Here is a 17871-nt window from a genome sequence, read left to right as displayed (position 1 = left end):
TTTCTAAACTAACAATTCAAAACAAAAATAAAATTATTCTGATTAAAAACTGTGTTGGTGTGTTCATTTTTTTCTTCATCAAAATTGAGTTTAAGGGTCTATTTGAACCATTTTACAAAATATAGGGTCCAAAAATGAATTTTATAAAACACAGAGTCCAAACAAGTAATCGGAAAAAACACAGGGTCCAAAAATAATGTATAAACTCAAATATATATATATGGTCAGAGGGAGGTAGAAATTTGATTGGCTAAGACAAAATTCTAAATATAAATATATTGGAAAAAATTTAAGTAAGGTGATGGACCCAAAACGGGTATATTTTAAATATTTATAAATCGCAAGCGCACGAATCGTTCATATAGAATAGTGATCGTGTAAGCAAGGATGTCGAACCCAAAGGAGTTGTCTAAAATTGAAAAGAAAACTATTTTAAACCAAAATTAATAAATTCTAACCTAGCTCCAAAGATTGATGCAAATTTGTAACAATAAAAATAAAATAAAAGACAATAGTATAGAAATTAAAGACAATATATATAAATAAATAAAAGACAATATATATAAATATAAATTAATAATAGAAATGAAGATGGTAAAATAAGATTATTAAGGATTAGAATCCACATAATATAAGTTCAATAATATTTATAAGCACATTGATTCCCAAGTTTTAGTGATAGTTAAAATAAATTAAACTATCATTTTCCAAATAGATTTATAATTTTAAGCACAAATTACTTCTAAAAAGATAAGATTTTTCTTCACTTTTCAAAATTATAATTTCAAAGCATTTAGTGTAAATCAATCTAATGAAATAACAAATAAATCAATGAACATTATTTATAAGGCAAAACATAATATTTTTGTTCTAAGCATGGATGTGTACAATTTAATGACACATCTTACACAAAGAATATTATGTTTTAGCACTAATGAAGAACAAAGTGTAAATATGTGCTAACAATCCAAAATACATGATATTTAAGATGAAAGAAGATATTTGAAGAAGAAAATTCCATAAACTTTGTTGCACAAAATGGGAAATCAACATACAAAATAAACACTATCTAGTTACAAATTGTTTCATCATCACCTTAATAATCTTAAAAAGATTAGAAACTCATAACTAGAATAGAAATTACAAACAAAAAAATTACAAACATAAATAGGAAAATTTGGAGGAGAAACCCCCAAAATTTTCCTCTAAAAATACATAGAAAATAACCAAAAAGAAGAAGAAGATGAAGAGAATGGAGATGTTTTGAAATGTGTAGAATTTTGGTATGGTAACCTCCTCCCAAAAATGGACACCAAACTCTCTTATTTATAGCCAAAAAATAATAATTAAAATAATCAATTTAAATTAATTAAATTGATTAAATTAATTTAATTAATTATAATATGGCAAATATGGGTAAATTATAGGGTGTAATAATGATGTTTTGGTAAAAATGTGTAGAAAAAAGGGTAAAAAGTTGGCATTTTTGTCATAGGGGACAAATGGTACACTTGAGTAATTTATGGGCTCAAGAAGGGAAATGGCAGCAATGTGGTGGCTGGGTGTTGGAGGGGGGCCACGGGTTGGGCCTGGAGTGGGCCTGGGCGCTGGCTGCTTGGGCTTCACATGGTTGAGCCTAGGCCCGTGGGGCTTGTGAGGTGAATGGCTGGAGCAATTGGCGTGGAGGCTGAAGCTTCAGCATCAGGCGGGGAAGACTTGAGGATGGACTTGGGTGAGCAAGAGTTAACAGCTGGCTGGAGGAGTGTGGACAGGTGGCGGCAGGAGCAATCTTGCTGGAGGCATCATGTGATGCTGCTTGGGGCTACTCGGTTGGAGAAAGGAGGTGTGCTGGAAGCAGGGACTGGAGTGGCTGATTGGGAAGTGGAGCTTCATTGGGCCTGGCATTTGGTGCGGCCCAAGGGGGTTGAAATGCCAATTTTCTTTGCTATTTTTCACAAAAATGCCACTTTTTTTCATCATTTTCATTGCTTTTCAAGAGCATAAATTCCCTACAAAATAAATATAAAATAAATCATAATACAATATTTTCAATTATAAAATAAATCAATTTAATTCTTTGAAAATATTAATTATAACTTAATTATATTTTACATTTAAGTTCAATAATACAACATTTTTTTACCACTAACTTAACAATAATAATTCAAATAATTAACTACAACATTTTACAACAAAATGATTATAAAAACACACAAAAGTATATAAAATCATGATAAGACTAATAAATTCAAAATTACTTAAAAACTTAATAAATTATTTAAAAAACTCAAGAATTAAGCAACAATTAGCACATAAAAAGTGGTAAAATAACTCTATTTTGTAGAGTTATTGTGGATGCCAAAAATCCACCAAGAAAAAAATCTCCAGTAAATGGTTAAAATACAAAGCTATAGGTCACTTAGTCACATTATCAGGCTCAGACCTGTAAGTCTTGTGAAACTGGGAGATTATCCCAAGGGAAGCATCACCTTGTGGACTGTGAAGTATGGCCTTGCTAGGCTAGGAGGCCAAGCTACGGGTCACAAGGGGGCAGGCGCATCAAGGGCCTCGCGCCATGCACCCCCCCGACCACACACAAGGGTCTCGCTATGCGAGGCTGCCCTTCCCCCGCATGCGAGGCTACCCTTCCCCCGCATGCGCCTACTAAGGCCACAAGGGTCCCACTATGCGAGGCTGCCCTTCCCCCGCATGCGAGGCTACCCTTCCCCCGCATGCGCCTGCCAAGGCTACAAGGGTCTCACTATGCGAGGCTACCCTTCCCCCGCATGCGCCTGCCAAGGCCACAAGGGTCTCACTATGCGAGGCTGCCCTTCCCCCGCATGCGAGGCTACGCTTCCCCCACATGCGCCTGCCAAGGCCACAAGGGTCTCACTATGCGAGGCTGCCCTTCCCCTGCATGCGAGGCTACCCTTCCCCCGCATGCGCCTGCCAAGGCCACAAGGGTCTCACTATGCGAGGCTGCCCTCATCCGTGCGCCTCGCGACCCAGATGCGCGCCAATGCCTCGCTAAGCAAGACACACCTCACCACGCTCGTGTGCGTCTCGCGAGGTATGACCACACTAAGGAGCCTCGTGCCACCATCGTCTTGTGACCCTCATGCAACCCCATCACGCCTTGTGAGACCCATGTCCGAGCCTCGTGAATGCCCGGGTCATACATGGGTACTCACATAGGCACCAAGGGTCTTGCCTTGTGAGACCCATCCCCATGCCTCATGAATGCCCAAGTCATGTCTGGATACTCGCTTAGGCACCAAGGGTCTTGCCTTGTGAGACCCATCCCCAAGCCTCGTACATGCCTATTTCCAGGCCTCCTACCTGGAGGTAAGGACGGGATAAAAGAAGTATGGATCGACACTTACTAAAATATGAAGAAACCTAGAGAAGGTATTTAGGTAAAGGGGACCACTAGGGATGAGACAAATGTACAAGCACGGGATGTACAACCCTGAAAAAGGGCAAAGGAATGACTCTGACATCTGTGTCCTACAAGTAGTGGAGGTACGAATTTGTACAGAGAGTGGAAGCACTACTTGCATACCTCTGACTATGTACCAGGCCGACACCATAACCTTCTGCTCCACCACGACCTGTGCCACAACCCTGACACTGTACCTATGTACAATCTTGTCCCCTGGGACCACAATGTATGGGGAGCCATTAGAGCTCCAGTATAAATAGATCATCACCCCTCTAGAAAAGGGGTTGGAAAATTGATTGTATGCTAAGGCTTTTGAGTAATATACAATTTCGACTCCATTGCAGTTTTACATATTTACTCTCTCAAGTTTTCTCCATCTTCTTCTGAGATACCTTTGGCAATATAGTCTTAGTTTTCCAACCTTATATCGTTGACGAGATTTCACCGTCAACAGTTATCATAAGGGCAAATCTGTTTTTGGCACGTAGAAAGATTATAACCAAAAAAATTTTACATGACAGTGTACATTATAGTAAAAGCAAACATTACTGTAGTTTTTCAATAAATTTTGAATAATTTACTGTGTCAAAAACAGAGTTCAAATAATAGTTGCATGTGTGCTTTTTTTATACTCATGCAACTATCTATTTTTAACTATATTTTCGGCATCGTAAATTATTAAAAATTTCTTCAATAGTAGTGAAATGTCTGCTCTAACTACAATGTCTATCTCATTAAATAAAAAAAATAGGTTATATCTCTCCAGGTATCAAAAATAGAAATGTCATTACTGGTAAGGACAAAAATGATACCACAAACTAAGAATTTCCATTCCATAAAAAAAAAACCTATACATATATATATAGGGGACGACTACAGTGGCAGCTTCAAAATAACTTGTCTCACACACGTATAAAACAAGCTTCAAAACAACCTATTTTTTATTTTCAGCACTGTAAATTATTTAGAATTTCCTATAAATTTGCAGCGGATTATATATAACTTCATTGTACACTATCATCTAAAAAATGGTTTATGCATTTTTAGACCCTGTGTTTTGCCTCATTACCTGTTTGGACCCTGTGTTTTGACAAATTACTTTTCGGACCCTGTGTTTTCTAAAATAGTTCAAATAGACTCCTAAACCCGATTTCGATCAAAGTTTTTTTTTTAACTAAAATCACAAATAATTCATCAAACTAAGAACTCAAAACAAAAATACAGTTATTCTGCCTAATAACTGTGTTGTTATATTCAATTTTTTATTCATCAAAATCATGTTTAGGGGCCTATTTGAACCATTTTACAAAACACAGGGTCCAAAAAATAATTTGTCAAAACACAAGGTCCAAACAGGTAATGAGGCAAACACACAGGGTCTAAAAATGTATAAACCCTATAAAAAAATTGAATCGTAATCTATCCATATATCGAAACACACGAAAATATGTTGTTTTTAAGCCTCTTTTATACGCTCGTGAAACAAATTATTTTGAAATCTTTTTCGGCACAGTAAATTATTAGGAATTTCCTGAAAATTGGTGGGAAGTCTATTATAACTACACTGTATACTGTCATATAAAAAATTAGGTTATAATTTTTTCACGCACTAAAAACAAAAATGTCCCTACCGGTGGGGACAAAAAGCATGCCCCTATTGTAAAATTTTCTGATATATATAATTACAGTTATCTTACTTCATAATAGAATATCAAAACAAACAACTTATTTTTCTAATTTTTTACTAAATTAACACTTAATTTGTTAGGGCAAAATTTATTATTTGAAGAAAAAAACTTATATTAGAAATAATTTTGTTGAAATTTAATAATATGTTCACTTTTTAAAAAAAATAATATTAGTTTGCACAACAGTTGAATCTAGACACCACAAATAGTTATTAACTATTTAACTACACACAACATAAAATATATGTTTTCGGTCAAAATTATATCCTCTTATAAAAAAAAATTGCAGGAACATTTTAATTAAGAGATTTTTACATAAATACTTAATTCTTGCTAAAAAATTATATTTTTACGGTCAAACATTTTTTTTTTCTAATTTTACAATTTTAAGGAAATTTTAGTCTTTTTTTTATTGTTGTGTTGTTTTTATGTTTTTTTTTTTTAGTTGATCTAATATATATTGTTTTTTTTACTTTATTTTGGATTGATGTATTAAGTTGTTTTCAATTTGTTTTTTAGTTGTTTTCCTAATATCGTATTTTTGTAATTATGAAACTTTGAAAATCGTACTTTTGAAAACATGAGTACGTATTTTTGAAGAAGATAAAAAGTAAAAAAAAAAAAAATGCATTTAATAAAAAACCCATATAATTAATTAATTTTAGAATAAATAGGATTTTTCCCTTCGAACTATTACTACTTGCAATTCGTGCCCTCAGAATTTTTCACGTTGTTAAAAATTCACCTCGAACTATGCACCGTTACCGAATATGAGACTTCTGTTAGTTTCTGGGTGATGTGGCTGACAGAAAGTTGATTTAGCAATTTGGGTACTGGCGTGGCAGTGTCACGTCAATGTCACGTGTATAATTAATAAAAAATAAAAAATAAAATTAATTTTAAAATTATATATTTTTACTTTTTTTTCTTTTTTTTTTATAAAAATAATTTTTACTTCTTTTTTATTTAAATATTAAAAAATCATATACAATAGTAACTTTAATAGTATTTTATTTGTACTATTTGTTTTAGTTTTATTTGCACGTATAATAAATTTCTTATTTGATTGATTATGCTTCAATTTTTCGATGTTGAATTTTAAAAATTAAACAAATAAAAATAATAATATTTTATGAATTGGAGTAGAAAAGTATGATTATAATAAAATTATAAATTAATAAATATTGTATGATTATAATATGACCTGCCACCACTACCCAATAATTTACTATTTTCTTTCGTCTTTTTTATTTGAGGAATATCACTTATCTACTAGCCACGTCATCCTTTTCTACTCCCATTCATAAATCATTATTATTTTTTAATTTGTTTAATGTATTTAATTTTTAAAATTCACCATCTTTTGGAAAAAAAAATTGAAGCATAATTAATCAAACAAGAAATTTATTATATATGCAAATAGAACTAAATCAAATATTACAAATAAAATACTATTAAAGTTACTATTGAGTATAATTTTTTAATATTTAATTAAAAAGAAGTAAAAAATATTTTTATAAAAAAAGGAAAAAAAGTATACTTTTAAATTATTTTTTTTATTTTTTATTTTTTTAATTAATTATTCACGTGGAAGTGCAACATCAGTGCCCAAACTGCCAAATCAACCTTCTATCAACCATGTCATCCAAAAACTAACAGAAGTCTCATATTCGGTAAAGGTGCATAGTTCGAGGGAAATTTTTAACAACGTGAAAAATTCGGGGGCACAAATTGCAAGTGGTAATAATTTGGGGGAAAAAATTCCTATTTATTCTTTATTTGATTTATAGTAAAGTTAAAAAGCTCACTGTCATCCACTTGGCTCCGCCAATTATTGTAGTAATCTGAAAAACGTCTTTTTTTTTTTTGTTAAAATGAATTACTTTAGTGGTCTCTAAAGTATTTGCAAAATTTTCATATTGTCTCTAAGTGTTCAAATTTCTCATATAAATCTTAAATTTTAAAACTAGGTATATATTACTTTCATAGATAATTTATTTTAATGTTGGATTGAAAGAAAAAGATGTTTTAGTCCCTTTCTATTAAATAATATGTACCCCCATTTTTCTAAGGTATAGGGCATGTCACCAATACGGACATTACAAGTAACTCGCAACACTTGTCACTCACTAGGCTGCTTGGAAGGTCTGATCCCCGAGAGGCTCCTTGCACTTGTATAGCTTCCGAGAAGCCTCTCACGATGTGCACTACTCAAAAGGGACTCGAGGGACAGGAATCCACATTTTATGGAAGTGGCATCAATGTCCAAACGGATAATATGGCACGTGTGTCTACCTACCTCTAATGTGATGGTTCGACTGCAATCCTGACTGTCAGCCCATATCGTGCCTTGGAAATAGTGGAAATGCAAGACCACTTAGAGTGTGATTGGTATGTATTTTGGGTTCAATTTTATAGTTTTGAAAACTTAGAGTTTGTGGGTCCCATCAAAATAAGTGAATGGTAAGTTATTTTGTAAAATGGAATCCAAATCAATATTCAAACTTTACACTGCCAAATGAAAAACGAGAAAATATCGTTTTCTCCATTTTGTGAACTAAAGCCATTTTTCTCTTTTTAACTGCTCCACTCCACTCCCATCTACATTTTTCTCTTCTGCCATTATCAACCTAAACTATCTCTAAAATTTGCTATGTTTTATGTATATATATTGTGAGATTTTTATTTATATAAGTTAAATGTGGGTTTTTGTGTTTATATATATATATATATATGTTAAATTTAGAATTATGCAACAGCTGCCCTTAAAGTATTTTATACAAGAGTTTTGACGTAGATTGATATTTGAAAGGGATAATATTTGAAAGGGATAGCATAATATAAATATATATGGCTATTTGGACATATAAAGACTTACAGTACATCATATAACAACAAGAAATGAGGATATATATATATATAACAACAAAAAATGACAAGATAATAACACTGATTAATGAGTAAGATGGTGGGTATGTTTGGTTGGGTAGTTAGACTAATTTAGATATATATATATATATATATATATATATATGTGGAAGACTTCTTAATGGTTACCACCCATACATGGGTACTAACAATTATGATGATGTGGCAACATAGTAACTTGGTATAGCAAGTCATAGGTAAATATTTTTTTTCTACATTAATTTTGAATATAGTTATTATTTTTTTGTCATAATTAATGTTGTTTCTAACCAATGAGACACCATAGCTATATTTAGAAATCGACATGCATTTGAAAAATGAAAAGTTTACAATATTATATTTTCATAATAAATACACATTTTTCATTAGGTAACCCATCCAAAAATTTGAAAAAATCAAATTTTATTTTTAGAAATATTAATTAACAACTATAAATATGGATCATTGATCTTAATCAAATTTTATTCATGTTGCTGATATAGCATACAAAATCTACCAATCACTTATTTTGTTTATGTTGTATTTTCAGATTTTCTACCAATCATATATTCTATTTTTTAAAACTCAAAAACAGTTTACTGACATTGAACTAATCACATTTTCAGAAACATGTTTTCAGTCACTAAATTCAGATTTTCATTTCAGAATCCACTTTTCAAAAATACAGTTTTCTAATCGCGAACCAATCAGACCCTTAGTAACTTGGAAAGGCGACATATGGCAGCAAACGATCCCTATGTAATTTCCAATCATGCAGCCTATGTTGTAACCTAGTCTAACCCCACCTAATTAGGAGTTAGAGCCTAATCAAGCAATTTGCCATTATGACTCACCCATTGCTACCTATAAATAGGACATGGGAATCATTTGTAAACAAGAGAACATTTGAAGGACAAGGTGAAGTTCTACCCATCTGTAAACCATAAAAGGACTTGATCTTTGCAAATACTTCCTCAATACAGTGACTCGTGGACTAGGCATCATTAACAGTCAAACCACGTAAAAACTCTCTATGTCGTTTTTCTTTCAATCTCTCTAACTCTCTAACTCTTGTTGTTGACGAAATATCGCGTCAACAAAATTAGTGAAAAATATTTTTTTTAATTTTTAAAAAAATAATGGCTCAAGAATGAGAAACTCAAAGTTTAAAGTAGAAAATATCACTTTAAAAAAAACACACATGGGAAAATTGCATGAGCTATGAAGTTCATGATCATTTAATGAAATCAACTGAAATGAGAAATTTTAGAAGAAATAAATATGATAAAGAATGAAGAATTGTGTACTCCTCTTCCAAGAATCCAATTTAACTCACGTAACTATTATATGACATTAAACTAAAGGATTTTTTTTACTTATTTTTAGGATTGCTACAGATAAATAATCCATATGTTCTTTATATTCTTCTCCACAATTAAATCTATATATTATATAATACACCCAACATGGCTTTTGAGTCAGCAATGGGATTTCAAGTGTGGTGCACTAGGAGTTTCAAAACAATCACTTCATTAAATGGAACAACACACAAGTATCAAACTCTAGGAAAATTGTTTAGCCTTAACACAAAACTTGAAGTGTCCAATGCACATTATTCCCCTTGATAATCTAGAACCATGTAATATAACACGAAAGATCAATACTCCAAACACCAAATTGACTTAGAACATACACACTATACATAACAGATAACATTTGCGTTGAACAATGTATCACCATATATGATCATGATTATTGGTTTTGATAGATACATAATCATTTCAAAACAGAATCATAACATTGTAATTAGTATCATAGATAATGACACACCATTTCCACAAATATACAGACACAAAATGGAATCCTGCAACTTATCAAATTAAGAATTTTTGTGTTTTTTGCTGGAAAGCAAATCACAGTAACTTGGTCACAAGTATGCTTGTTCCCAAGTTTATAACCTGACTAGATTCTAAACACATCAGTTTGGAATCTCTCATCATATAACCTCCAGTGACCATACCTCTCAGTGTGAAAAACAGACCTGGGTATGTAAAAGTTAGGCCTTTTAACCTCCTTCAGATTCTTCAGATTGGTTGTTCCATTTGCAATATCCCTACTGGTCAAGTTTGCACACCCAAACAAATCCAAGTACTCTAGATCCAAACACCCTTCGGATATGGAAACAAACCCTTTAGCCGTTAACTTGGAGAACCGAAGTTCAAGGTGCTCCAAATAAGGCATATATTTCCCAACTGCAGCAGCCTCAGCATCCCCATCTTGAGGGCAAGCGTTTAGGTACTCATCTGGGACAACTCCAACATGTTGGGAAGGATCTAGCCAATTCATTAAGTTCCTTTTGAGGATTTTAAGGTTAGGACAATTTCTTCCAATCAAGGCCAAAGATTCATGAGATATTTCATAGCAATAGCTAATGTCAATCTCCCTAAGCAAGGAACACCGAAAAGCTACTATAGCCATGGAAGCATCAGTAACATTGGCGCAGCTCCTTATTGAAAGAGCCTCAAGATTCAGACACCTAATAATAAAGTACAATTGGGAAATACTCAATATAGCTTCCAAAAGATCAATGAGCTTCGAAAGCAAAACACTTCCAAACACAAAACAAGTCTACAATGATCAACTACAAACACTTGTAAATGAAATTTATTGCAAACCATTAGTAAAACCCAGATATAAAGGCTCAAATCTTTATCCACAGATACAATACAAGCCAATAAACCATGAGATTCTAACCAAATTGAGATTGAAATGCAAAAGGTTTCATTTTTCAGAAACTTGGGGACATTTAATGATCAGCAAGACCCAAAAATATCGCATAAAACCGATCAAAATCCATTTATGGTTCAACACCTAATTTAACGGCCAATCATAATAAACAAAACCCCATTAAAATCATACATAAAAAGCAATATATTGTTTATACCTTTCGGCAGCGTAAGAGAGCGATCGGTCAGAGCAGTGCCTGGTGCGAATCTGCGTGAGCGACCCATCGCTCCAGACCACGACAGATCGGAGCATGGAATCGATCTTCCTCTCGAACTCAGTGGACCACCATCGAGGCGAGTCGAGCACCGAGTCGAACCGAGTCTCGAGATCGAACGCCGAGTGAAGAGACGGGTCCTTGCACGCGTGCATCCACGACTTGCAGACGAACATGGGCCCAAGCCATCGGTGCTCCAGGGTGAGCCGAGAAAGGATGTTGATCAGGCACTCGTGAGTCAACTCGGCCCAGTCTTGACCGGATCGTGACTCGGTCTCTCCATCTTCACTATTGTCCATGTGGGATAAAGTTCGGTAATTTTCGTTGGCAAATTTTGCACTTCAAATGGGGTAAGGTATCGATGGGCATATCGGTCATTTTAACGGCTGGGTTCTTTCATTGCGGATAAATGCCACGTGGCATATTAAAGGTGTCTCCTTTATCTTTCGCCTCTTGTTCGTATATAATATTATATTTTATTTCATTTAATTTGTTTTTCGTTTTCAATTAATTAGATTATTAAAATTTACTAACGGATATCTTCTGCAATTTCAAAATTACTAGAGGTATAAAAACAACAATGTATACACACTGCCAAAACGCAAGGAAACCTCCTAAAAACCTGTCAAATTCTTGAACTAGGTAGGCATAGGTGTGATGTGAGTGAGGAGTGAGTAACAACCATACGAGTGCACGGATGTGCGCAGAGCATGGGTGGGTGTGAAGCATGCAAGGAGAAGAAGCAATGCAAGTGACAATGTGCATCCAAGTGTGGGAAACAGGTAGTGTGTGTGGAGTTAGGTGCATGCTGCCAGCCATCCAAACAAGAGCATTCAAAGTTGGCCACACAAGATGGATGAGCACCACACGTAGGCAATCATACGATTTAGAAAAACGGCTAAGAAATGACATGCCACCCAGTTAAGACATAGAAAATAGCCATTCTGAAGAGCTGTCTTCAGCTGACGTAGCTCTCCCCAACTAGTCCATAGCTTGAAAGAGCTTTTGCATAGAAGAAAGTCGTGTGATTTGTATTGTTGGTCATCCTCAAAACTAATAATATAACTCTGATACATACGATCGAGACACGTGACATGTGATTTTCCAGTTGATCGACAAACTCATGTGTAATTTAATGACCACACAAGTGATAATCGTAGTGCACCGTGATATCATTCCTATACATATGTAAGTTAGACATGTATCTAAAAGTTAAAAGACTATTTTTCTTACACAAAAGCTTCACAATATATATCATATTTTATATTGCATGTCAAAAATCTCATGTCGGCTCTGATGACAAATCAAGTACATATGCGTTCAAAAAATCCGAAGCAGGATACGAACTTTTCAAACATGGGCGTGAGCCCTCCCACTATAGTAGTCTTCGACCACGATGCAGATGATGTGTGTACATCTCAACAACGTTTACTAAACATGGCCAGACGTCACCAGGTTCCAATTCCTTCGACCAAATGGCATTTTTGTCCCCAAAACCTCGTGTCATGCACATGTCATACCTCCTGGTAGTAGTAAAAAAAAGACACCACCACTTTATTGAGGGTGTCTGTCAATCACCATATGTTGCCTCTAAATACACTAAGTTGTGAGATTGCAGCATCATTTTGCAATCCTTGCATATTGTGATATATATATATATATATATATATATATATATAAAGGTTGAAAGATTACCAACATATTATTTATTACTTTTCATAATTTGCTTCTTGTGTCTGAACTTCCATTCTGGATTTAAGAGAGTTAAGAAGCTGACCAAGTGGGCTATACTTGTTTCCATCACAAAGCCAACAATTTGCATTGAGTTTTAAGCTGTGACATTATTCCTAGACTGATCCTTTCTCAAATTTAATAAGTAAAAACGCAAAACAGTGCATCAATTCAAGTCAGCACTAAAATATGGTTGTAATGTAAAATTATCTTCCCAACTCAAATTTCAAAACCCTTAAGACACATGCCATGTGAGGCTAGATCAAGATGGTAGGTGGGAATGTGTATGTGAGTGCAATAAATGTATCTAAAAAAGGAATGGTTATCAAGCAAAAGGGTCCCCCCACACAAGCTGGTATTCATAATAGCAGAAAATGGGAACATAAATCATTCGAAAACCAAGCTAACCCCTTCATAATCACATTCAATGGTAAGGATACGGATCCAGATTATTAAACCACTAGATAAAAAAAACAATTTGCATTAGAAAAAATTAAAAAATACAACTCAAAAAGTACAGTATGATCAAAAGGGCATAATTTCAAACAAAACTCGTGCATATACAAAATCATTATGCAACCATGAGGTAAATTATTCAATTTTCTTGCATTGGAAAGAATTAGAAAACCTAAACTCAAAAACTACAGTACGAGCAAAAGGGCATTATTTCAAACTAAACTCGCGCATAAACAATATCATTACGAAACCATGCGGTAAAATACTCAATTTGCATTTGAATAAATTAGAAAACTCAACTCAAGAACTACATTACGAGAAAAGGGTATTATTTCAAACAAAACTCGTGCATAAACAATATCACACGGAGAAGGAAATCCAAGTTCAGTGTTCATACACCAATAATGTATATAAACAGAATCGATGAACAAACACCATAAATTACTACATCACAGATCAAACAACGATTCAATTCACGTAATTTAGAATCAAAATACAGATCAGGCCACGTAAAGAGGACGGCGGTCATCGTCAAAGTACTGATCGCGATCGATGAACACAATTGCATAAAGAGCGTAGATTATTCCAGGAACATAACCGAGAATGGTCAACAACAAGCATATACAAAACTCAACCTACACCACCCCAAAAAAAAGAAACCTGGATCAATATCATACAAAATCGATCAATTTTCTCGGCAACCAAACAGAGGGAAAGAAAGACTTACACTGCAACAACCATGTCTGAAGCAAACCCCAAGCGGAGGAAGCAAGATGGCGATGAGTAATTCGCAGCAGATTTCGCAACGGCTCGGCATATCTTAATCTTATCTTCGCCAATGGAGATGGAGATCGTCCGTACAATAAGGGATTTAAGCTTTCGTATTTGATTCAACACTTTCTTAATGAGAGAGAAAACAGAAGATTGAGTGAAAGTGGCTGATCTGAAATGAAATCTGATTCTCTCAATTTCAATCCAATTGTTTTTTTTTAATAACATTTTAATATTAATAATAATAATATATTTATTTATATATGGAATATCGGTTTGACTTTTGACTTTTTCAACCTATAACCAATAGGAGATTGCCGTTTCAGCAACATAATTTTGTTACATTTTGTTTTTAACCATGTGTAGCTATCGAGTGGATGTTTATTTTTTATATTTATGTATTTTGTAATATTATTTTGTTACATAACAAATTATATCTACATCTAGATGGGATCTCGATCTTTTCAAGCTTTTTTAATTGAAAATTTATGGAGCACAACTTCTACATTGAAAATTTATGGAGAAAAAAATGTTACACTCGATTATTATTATTATTATTATTATTATTATTATTATTATTATTATTAATTAAAAGCAACAATTTACCTATTTTTAAAATAGTAAATATTGTCTATAATTTTAATAAAAACTTCTTTAATTTTTTTTTTAAATCTATCCATCTATATATAAAAAAGAGCACTAAGGAGATGATGTGGCACTCTAAAAACTCTTTAAACTACTTTATATATTTTCTCATTTAATCTAATTTTTTTATTAATTTTATAAATTATAATAATAAATGTAATTTTTTAAATTTAAATGATATATTTATAAGATATTATTATTTAAATATATATAAATATATCATTTTTTTTAAACTAAAGGATCAAAACGGGTAATCGGCAAAAATACAGTGTTCAAATAGTCAATCTATCAATTCAAATTTTTAATCTTTTGACAAAACACAATATCTAAAAGTTAATTTTTTAAAATAAAGGCTTCAAACAGGTAATCAGCCAAAATAAGTCTTACACAACATAAATTTTCTCATACATAATTTAGACTTTTTATAAAATAAAAATCATACAAAGCGTATAATAATTGTAATGCCCCGAATTCTCCGATGTGGTTTAATGGCGGGATTAGTAGGCCGGGAGGGCCATACTTGTTTAGTTATGCCATTAAATGATATCATGCATGTATATATGAATTATATTAAAATATGATGTTAAATGCATGCATGTGGGTCCACATTTTAGTTACAGGGGTGTGATGGTAATTTGGCTCGTTGAGGGTATAATTGTATGCATGTCGATGATATGTGTTGAGACCACATTATAATGTGGGTTGGTTCGAGCTATTCGGCATGAGAAGATCTTGGAATATTGATTAGCGGTTTAGTCACAACAGGTTTAAGTGCGGGGCTCGGGTTGAGTCTCGGGGTGATTTTAATGATTAGAGCGTTACCGGGTATTAAAGGGTAACAGGATGTGAATTATTAGTGTTTGAGATTATTGAGAATAGCGGGAATTGGAGAGCGTTAATTATGATTAACGAGATAGGAGGAAAGTACCAAATATGCCCTTGGGAGCCTTTAGAAACTATTAATTGACTAGGGGTAAAATGGACATTTCACCCCTAGGATAGATATATCCTTTGATAGCTGAAAGAAGAAAGTAAAAACAGAGCAAGATTTTGAGTTCTCCCGTACCTTCTTCTCTTCACCTTTCTTTGTGATTTTTGAACCAATCTTGAGGATTCAAGCTTGGGAAGCAAGCCTTGGGAGTTTGGGAGTGTGTTCCTCCATTGAAGAGCATCATAAGCTGAGATTTGGGTAAGTTTCTATCCATAGAATTCTCTGGTTTGCCATGTTTTGGTTTTGTTTTGCAGCTGAGATTTCTAGGGTGAATTCTTGGTTTTGTTGGGAGTTTTGGCTAGGGTTCCTATGCTTGGGATGTTTGGGGTGTGCTAGGATGGTTTTTGGGTTCATTTGGCATCAAGAATGGGATTTGGAAGCTTGGGAATCAGGTTAGAATCGAAGGAGTTGAAGAAGGTCGGTTCAGGGGAGTGCTGGTCTGGAGGTAGTGCTATAGCGCCCACCCTAGGGCGCTACAGCGCTCCTCAGGAGGGATTTTGGCATGTTGGTAGTTCTGAGTATAGCGCTGGGGCGCTAGGGGTTGAGCGCTGTAGCGCTACCCTGTTCCTTCTAAGTCCCGCTTTGAGTGTTTTTAAGGGTTTTTGACTTGGGGTTTTAATCCTTAAGGCCCGAGATCGAATCTACTCAACGTGTGGGCATGTTTCGAGGTACCGGAGTGGTGCTTAGGTTAAGACCCTATTCATGTGGATTCTCATTAATGGAGGTTATAATTGGTTGTGATTAGGTAACCGCTAAGGAACTAAAAGATCGATCGTTCTCAGGGGTCGTCCTTGTTATATTTCTCACTCGAACCTGAGGTAAGAAAACTGCACCCTGTGTATATGTGACATGCGTGATTGCTATTGAGGCATGTTGATTGATAAATGTGGACATGTATTGCATATTAAATGTTAGTGAATGTTGATTACTTGTATATGGCACTGACTAATCAGGGACATTGACCTAAGAGTCAGAAATGGCATAGCGTCATGAACGCCGAGCCAAATGAAGATTAGATCTAATCGATATCAATGTTGAAGGGCTCTAAGGCATTAACACTGGACCAACCCTAAGGTCGATGAACTTATAAGCGCTTGGCTAGTTTGAGACTAGTTATTCAGAGCCAGGGCATATGGCCCCGGTGACTGTTTGTCACATGGCTAGGGAACGTTGTTCCAGGGTTATGACTCTAAGGTCATGAGGAAGGTTATGTTGGTGACTATTCACCATACACCTATCCTGTTCAAACTTGTGAAAGGTTCACTTATCAGTTAAGCCCGAGTGACCCTATCGTCACATGGCTAGAGGGGGCTATACCCACTTTTGTGACTTTTGCGATTGTCACCTATTTGTTTGGACTGTTGGTCCTGAATGATTATTACAATCATTGTTGATATTATATCATGTGTTATTATGCTTTCTCTTGCTAGGCCTTGGCTCATGGGTGTTATGTGGTGTAGGTAAAGGGAAAGAAAAGCTCACCCAGCCTTGAGTGGAGAGCTTAGGTGGTGATGTGTACATATGCGGCTGCTTGACCACCACGGCCAAGGCGTTCTCAGAGGAACAAGGGGGTTTACCCTATTTTGCCGCTTAGGTCGGCGGGATTGTAATTTGAAACAGTAATGACCATTTTGTACTGAGAACAACTTGTAAATGTTTTTATTAGCTCTGCAGAGCAGTTTGTAATGAAAAATATCCATTCCTTTTTATTAGTTTTTCACCTTAACCTGTTAATCATACTTAGAGCACGTTTTTAACCAAAGGACTCGAGTAGCGGGTCAAATTTTCGGTTCACCGTAACTGTTCTAGGGTAACCAGGGCGTTACAACTTGGTATCAGAGCAATGCCAAGGTTAGGGTTCCTGTAGACTGGCTAGGCATGTACACACATCACTGAAGTCAAGCTCGACTCATGGTTTGGTAACTATTTATGTAGTTATATGCATGACTGCTTAAATACAGCATATATGCTTTACCTGTATGCATGAAGCACTATGTTAAACCCGTGCCCTGAAATATTATATCCTCAGCAACTGTGTGCTTATTAGTACTGGGAATTGCTGGAACATACTTATAAGTATGATTGACTATGAACCATTATGTGATACATACTGAGTGTTAAATGTTATAGACATGTATCTGCTTGTATATCTGTATGATTGTGGAATGTGATAATTGTCTGCTTGTTCTTGGACCGTAAGGCGGCAAGAGGTTTAGTTATTACTACCTGACTGGCCGTA

General features: G+C 34.6%; 2 protein-coding genes across 2 annotated transcripts; both read right to left on the bottom strand.

The window, feature by feature from the left end:
• Positions 1 to 9698: 9698 nt before the first annotated feature.
• LOC133782969 (F-box protein SKIP1-like) lies at positions 9699 to 11386 on the bottom strand. Its single transcript, XM_062222461.1, has 2 exons — positions 10982 to 11386; positions 9699 to 10573 (listed from the first exon to the last, which is right to left on the bottom strand). Exons 1-2 carry the CDS (start codon positions 11335 to 11337, stop codon positions 10000 to 10002), a joined length of 930 nt encoding a protein of 309 aa, XP_062078445.1. The 5' UTR covers positions 11338 to 11386; the 3' UTR covers positions 9699 to 9999.
• Positions 11387 to 13533: 2147 nt separating this feature from the next.
• Positions 13534 to 14209, bottom strand: LOC133782970 (UPF0057 membrane protein At4g30660-like). The gene is made up of 2 exons (XM_062222462.1): positions 13953 to 14209; positions 13534 to 13860 (listed from the first exon to the last, which is right to left on the bottom strand). Exons 1-2 carry the CDS (start codon positions 14040 to 14042, stop codon positions 13726 to 13728), a joined length of 225 nt encoding a protein of 74 aa, XP_062078446.1. The 5' UTR covers positions 14043 to 14209; the 3' UTR covers positions 13534 to 13725.
• Positions 14210 to 17871: the final 3662 nt, after the last annotated feature.

Source organism: Humulus lupulus, chromosome 6, assembly GCF_963169125.1.
Source record: "Humulus lupulus chromosome 6, drHumLupu1.1, whole genome shotgun sequence".
Lineage (NCBI taxonomy): Eukaryota > Viridiplantae > Streptophyta > Magnoliopsida > Rosales > Cannabaceae > Humulus > Humulus lupulus.
Note: the sequence above shows the minus strand (reverse complement) of the source record. Positions and strands in the feature narration are given on the sequence as shown.